The sequence below is a fragment of the Mustela nigripes genome, chromosome 13 (assembly GCF_022355385.1).
Source record: "Mustela nigripes isolate SB6536 chromosome 13, MUSNIG.SB6536, whole genome shotgun sequence".
Classification (NCBI taxonomy): Eukaryota; Metazoa; Chordata; class Mammalia; order Carnivora; family Mustelidae; genus Mustela; species Mustela nigripes.
In genome coordinates this window covers 36,935,375-36,941,560 of record NC_081569.1, presented here as the reverse complement: position 1 = coordinate 36,941,560, position 6,186 = coordinate 36,935,375, and the positions used below count along the sequence as shown (strand labels likewise).

General features: G+C 33.6%; 1 protein-coding gene across 9 annotated transcripts in view; it reads left to right on the top strand.

The window, feature by feature from the left end:
- ZNF280D (zinc finger protein 280D) overlaps window positions 1-6,186 on the top strand; it is a 136,987-nt gene that overhangs the window by 26,880 nt on the left and 103,921 nt on the right. For all 9 annotated transcript variants that reach the window (XM_059371989.1, XM_059371987.1, XM_059371988.1 and 6 more), the window contains one exon: window positions 4,355-4,472. In XM_059371989.1, the coding sequence (XP_059227972.1) occupies window positions 4,355-4,472 (118 nt within the window). The remainder of the gene's footprint in view (window positions 1-4,354; window positions 4,473-6,186) is intronic.

The window sequence follows — 6,186 nt, the reverse complement described above, 5'->3', positions numbered from 1 at the left end:
TGCGGGACTCGATCCCAGGACCCTAAGATCATGACCTGAGCCGAAGGCAGCGGCTTAACCCACTGAGCCACCCAGGCACCCACATCATTAGTTTTTAATATAGTGCTCAATGATTCATTAGTTGCATATAGTTTTAAAATCAAAACACCTCAGTTGGTGTTTCTCAGTCTTGGTAAGTTTTTAAAAGGAGAGGCTGCGCCAGTTGGTCTGGGTGGGTCCTGGAAATGGTATCTTGTAAAACAAACAAACAAACAAACAACTCTTCAAGACATTCTAATGTGCAAAGTTAAGAATGACAGATATATTCTGGGGATGAATTGAGACTCCTATTTAAGGGAATTTACTCTGAATTTTGGAAGCCACTGCTTTTAATAAATTATAATTATAGTTTTCCATTTTATGTCCTGTGTGTGATGTGTGTTTACTTTTTCATGGAATATCTCTACACTCTAGCATCTCGTGTGTGTGTGTGTGTGTGTGTTTACACTTTTTCGTGGAATATCTCTACACTCTAGCATCTCTTTCAGAGCTCTTGCCAATAATAGTGATATATTATTATCACCTAAAACTAATTCAGTGTGATCTAGCTTAAGTGTATAAGCCTTGGAACCTGTCAGGTTCTGGGTTCTCATTACAGCTCCATCAGTAACAAGCAGGACTGTATTGGGAGCCCTATATAACCACTACTGACTTTAGTTTACTACTTATATAATAGGGTATAATACTAGTTTTTTATTAGTAATGTTGTGACAACTATTTGATTTAATACATGTATGAATCATGAAGTACAATTACATTTAAAACACGATTGTGACTATTACTTCAGTTTGAAAGGTGAATAACTTGAAGCTCAGAAGTGACCTTCCCAAGGTATATATAGTTAAATGTGCCAATCTTCTGAATCAAAGTCTAGTGTCTGTTCTACCCTTACTATTCTATTTGATATCTTTCTGAACTTCTTGTATTCTCCCTGTTGGAGAATTATTTCAACCAGTTATTGTTGAACAGTGTGTGCCTGTTCTCTGAAATTCTGGAGCTTAATTAACTAGAGTTGTTTTCCTAATAAAGTTTTTAAGAGTATTAACTGTATTTCTGTTAAAGAACTATTTTGGAAAATACAAGTGAACATTTTCCATTTTTTTAGTGCAAATATTTGGAGAAGATATTTATTATGAAACGAGATGGAGCTTGGTTACAGTCAGGTCATATGGAGTTATGCATTTTTTATATTACATGTTAATTTTCAAATACAGATTTTGCCTTGTTAGGCCTCAAATTCTAGAAGTGGTTTGGATTACTTCAGTACCTGTTTCTATGACTTTTTTTTTGTTTAAAAAAAACCTATTTACTTATTTGGTATTTTATTTATTCTGCAGTTTGTGCAGAGTGTGGTGAGGAAAGGTCATTTCTTTTTAAAATGTTAAAAAGTTATAATTGACATTCAACATTATGTTAATTTCAAATGTACAGCATAACAATCATTTGGTATTTATTTATATTGCAAAATGTTCACCACAATCTCATTTAACATCTGTCACCATATGTAGTTAACAGAATTTTTTTTCTTGTGATGAGAGAAATTTTAAGATCTATACTCTTAGCAACTTTTAAATATGCAATACAGTGTTGTTATCTATAGTCACCATGCTGTACATTACATCTCCATGACTAATTTATTCTGTAACCAAAAGTTTATACCTTTGACTCCATTCATTTTGTTTACATAACTTAACAAACCAGTGTCAATAGAAAAGTTAGCAAACCAAAATTCTGAAAACTTAATTATCCCTTAGTTAATAAGCACAAACGAAATAAAACCTTTATGTTCTATCTTTAATATTTATTTTGGAGAAAAGTTTAGAAAAACAGAAGGATACATACTAAATTTTGATATTTTCCCCCCCTGCAGACATGGTATAGATTATATAAATCAGGACCATACTACATATACAAATATGGATTCCTCTTTTTACTCTGAACATTCTACTGGGATTATGTCATTGGATATTTTTCAGAAACATAGTGTTTGCATTATAGTCTATCATAATTTATTTAACCAATCTTTTGTTGGACATACAGATTTTAATTTTTTGTTATTAAAAGGAATTCTCATTAAATGTCTTCATTTCCTTATCATAAATTTTTAAAGTGGAATAATTGGACCAAACGATGTGAACTTACATAAAGCCTTTGATAGCTGCTGCCAACATATTTATGCCAAAATGTACCAAAATAAAACCTCTACTTTGCCAGTAGTGAATGTTATCATTACTTTAAAATTTAAAAAAATTTTTTAAAAAAGATTTTATTTATTTACTTGACAGACAGAGATCACAAGTAGGCAGAGAGGTAGGCAGAGAGGCAGTCAGAGAGAGAGGAGGAAGCAGGCTCCCTGCTGAGCAGAGAGCCCGATGTGGGGCTCGATCCCAGGACCCTGAGATCATGACCTGAGCCGAAGGCAGAGGCTTTAACCCACTGAGCCACCCAGGTGACCCTTTTAAAATTTTTATTTCAAGCTAATTTTAGACTTACAAGAAAAATAATACAGAGAGTTCTCGTATATGCCTAACCTAGTTTCCCCTAATGCTAACATTTTATGTATCATAGTCAGGTAATTAACAAGTAATCTTCAAACTTTAATTGAATTTTACCAGAGTTTCAATTAATGTCATTTTTCATTACCAGGATCCTATTCAGAATTACACGTTACACTTAGTTTTTTCTTCTTAGTCTCATATTTTTCTGTAGCTATTCATTCTTTTTCTTTCATTACTTGAATACTTTAAAGAGGAGTAGGCAGTTATTTTGTATTACGTATTATTATTTTTAAAACAATATGAATTCAGGGGTGCCTGGATGGCTCAGTGGGTTAAGCTTCTGCCTTTGGCTCAGGTCATGATCTCAGAGCCCTGCATCAGGCTCTCTGCTCAGCAGGGAGCCTGCTTCTCCCTCTCACTCTCTGCTTACTTCTCTCCCTACTTGTGACCTCTCTTTGTGTCAAAAACAAAACAAAACAAAACAAAAAAACCCCCAAAACCCAAATTCAGTAGTTAAAAATTGCCATTGTCTTTATTGCATTTCTTTGACTAGTAAATTGGAAAGAGTTTTATGTATGGGTCATTTGTATTTTGCTTTTGAAGTGTCTCAATTTATAGCCTTTGCCCATTTTTCTCTTAAGGTGACTTTTTCCCTTTTGGTTTTTAAGCATTGTTAATCCTAAAACTTTTGCTTGTTGTATATTATGACATATAGAATGGTTCAAAATTCCTCTGAGAGCTTACTCTACAATAATGGTCTTTTAAAAATAGAATTGGAATATATTTTTTGAGTGTGTCTAACAGTATGTTTAATATATAATAGTATTCATGTATACATCCCTAAATTGATCACACTTTTCATAATTATACTAAATACACAAATTTATACTACCTAATTCTTGAGCACATTATCATTCATCTCATACTTTTCACTCTTCTTGAGGTGGTCCTACTAGCTTGGGACCATCTTTTCTCCTGATGGAAAGGCTAAAACTTCCCTTGAGCCCTAAGGCTTCTAGGAGCAGAGCAGCTGTCTCAGATTATTCCTATAAATAGCTTCCATTCTAACCCGTTTGCCTGACTTTCTTATTTGGGTTTACCCTTTTGACCACGCAGTGTTCATATTTGCCTTATGAGATGGGAGATTACCTCAATCTCACACGGCTTCCTGTGGAATAGCAGGAGGCGTGGGACGGAGGGGGGGAATCCATTCTTTCTTTTCCTGACACTTGCCTTATAAATTTTTCCAATAAAGATGATGCTAAAACTCAAACCATGTGCTATATTCATCCCTAATATTGATGCACAATATTGCAGACTGATTCCTAATTTATTTGTCCTGATATTTTGTCTGGGGGGCTTATAGAGATACGGAAGCTTTTAAATTTATACTTAGGTCAGTATATTTTCATCATTTTTTACTTTTACCCATAGATTTTGCAAAGTTTTACCATTTGCTCTTTGATGGGAATACTGCATTTTTAGTAGTCCTCTAGAGTGTATCAATCCTGCTGATTTAAAATGGGTATATATGTTTTCTTTCTCTTGGGGGAAAAAACAGATTAGAATTTGCCCTATTTTAATTGGCTAGTTAGAAACACAACAGCTGTAAGAGCTTGCTTTCAATTTTAGTAGATGATGATTTTGACAGTAATAATTACCTCTGCATATTTTAACTTATTGTTAACTGAGTCATCAAAGGCTATTCTTATAATATTGACATACACTTCAGTTTACCTTCATAAAAGTTTATGAAACAAAATAATTATAACTACGTTGAGTAAATGTAATATTCTTCCTTTGAAATATTTTAACAGGGTTATGTAACGAACTCAGCACGAGTTGTGTCTAATAATTCTTCAGAGTTACTGTTTGACTTGACCCAGGATACAGGATCATCACATTACCAAGGAGGACCAACACTTTCTATACCAGGTTGGTTTTAGCACTTTAAAAAAAAAATTATAAGAAGAAACTTGATGAATATATATATGGAATTGACTTTCTGTTTTCAAGTTCTTGCCTTCATGTTAAGTTTTTCATATATTGTAAAGTGGCATGGTGCTAATAGTTCTTGATTGACATTTTTGGTGACTTTTTTTTTTTTTACCTCCTTGGGTGATTTAAAATAAAACCTTATTTACTAATAAGATGGACAGTAAGGAGAGCATGTGATGTAATAAGCACTGGGTGTTACAGAAGACTGATGAATCGCTATACTCTACCTCTGAAACTAGTAGTACTCTGTATGTTAATTAATTGTATTTAAATATATATTTTAAAAAATGATAAGATGTTTTATTTTTCCTGATAAGTATGCTAACTAACTTTGAATTTGTTCTCACTTGGCATTGAAAGTGGACCGAAAAATCTTAAAATAATTTTTGTAAGTTATAGAAATATAGAAATGTAGAAATACAGAAATTAAAAGAAGTATTAATTTTTATGACTACTAGTGTGAAAAAGTATATGATTACAAGTGATTTCCTAATTAGATTAGTGTCTTTCTATTCAGTAAACGCTTCAGATAGTATAGTTACATATGATAATAGAGTGCTGTTATGAAAGTGGCACAATAAATTTGTATATGGCCATTACTCAGTAAATGCCCACTGCAGGAATATGAAATTCCCTTGTTAAGGTAGAATTAAAGTTCTTTGTATACTGAAACATAGTTCTTCATTAACCTGAAATAAATTAGTGTGCTATGAAGGAATTTCATCTAATTGAAAATTCCCTGTAATCAAGGCAATTAGGCTCTTATATTAGTAGTTTTGGTATATTACAAATATTTGACAAGATAGAGATAAACAAAATTTGGGGGGATTTAGATTATTTACTAACAAATCAGTGTGGAGAAGCTACCAAACCCCCATTTTTCTTTGTTGTAATATTAGTGCCTAAAATGTTTTTCCATTTAGGTAATATTTAGTTGATATTTACTACTTTGGGTGTCACTTGTATACTTCCAAAATCTAGTTAGTAAAATAGATAAGAACCAAAGTTTGGTTTTACAAAACACAAGGACTTTATTAATAGAAAAAGTCTGTATTCTTTGGAGTTAGGACAATGATTCCTGCTCAACCTCGAAGTTTTTTGCTGTGGAGAGATACGTTAGCCTGAGCAGTAAGGAGGATGATGAAGAAGATGTAGATTTGAACTTCTATTCTTAAGATTTTTGTGGTTTCCATTAAGTCTTTACACTTCAGTCTTCTTATATTGTTAAAATGCAGATTTTAGGGTCACCTGGGTGGTTCAGTGGGTTAAGGCCTCTGCCTTCGGCTCAGGTCTTGATCTCAGGGTGCTGGGATCGAGCCCCGCATCGGGCTCTGCGCTCAGCAGAGAGCCTGCTTCCTCCTCTCTCTGACTACGTGTGACCTCTCTTCTCTCTGTCAAATAAATTAAAAAATCTTAAAAAAAAAATGCAGATTTTATTTTTCTTGTTGAATGCATTCATTCTCCAGACCTGGAGTCAGCCATTGGGGGATAAAATTTTAATTCTCGTTCTACTTTAGTCAGGACTTTTTTGAGGCACAAATAAGATAAATAAAATGTGAAAATTGAGGGGTGCCTGGGTGGCTCAGTGGGTTAAAGCCTCTGCCTTCAGCTCAGGTCATGATCCCAGGGTCCTGGGATCGAGCCCCACATC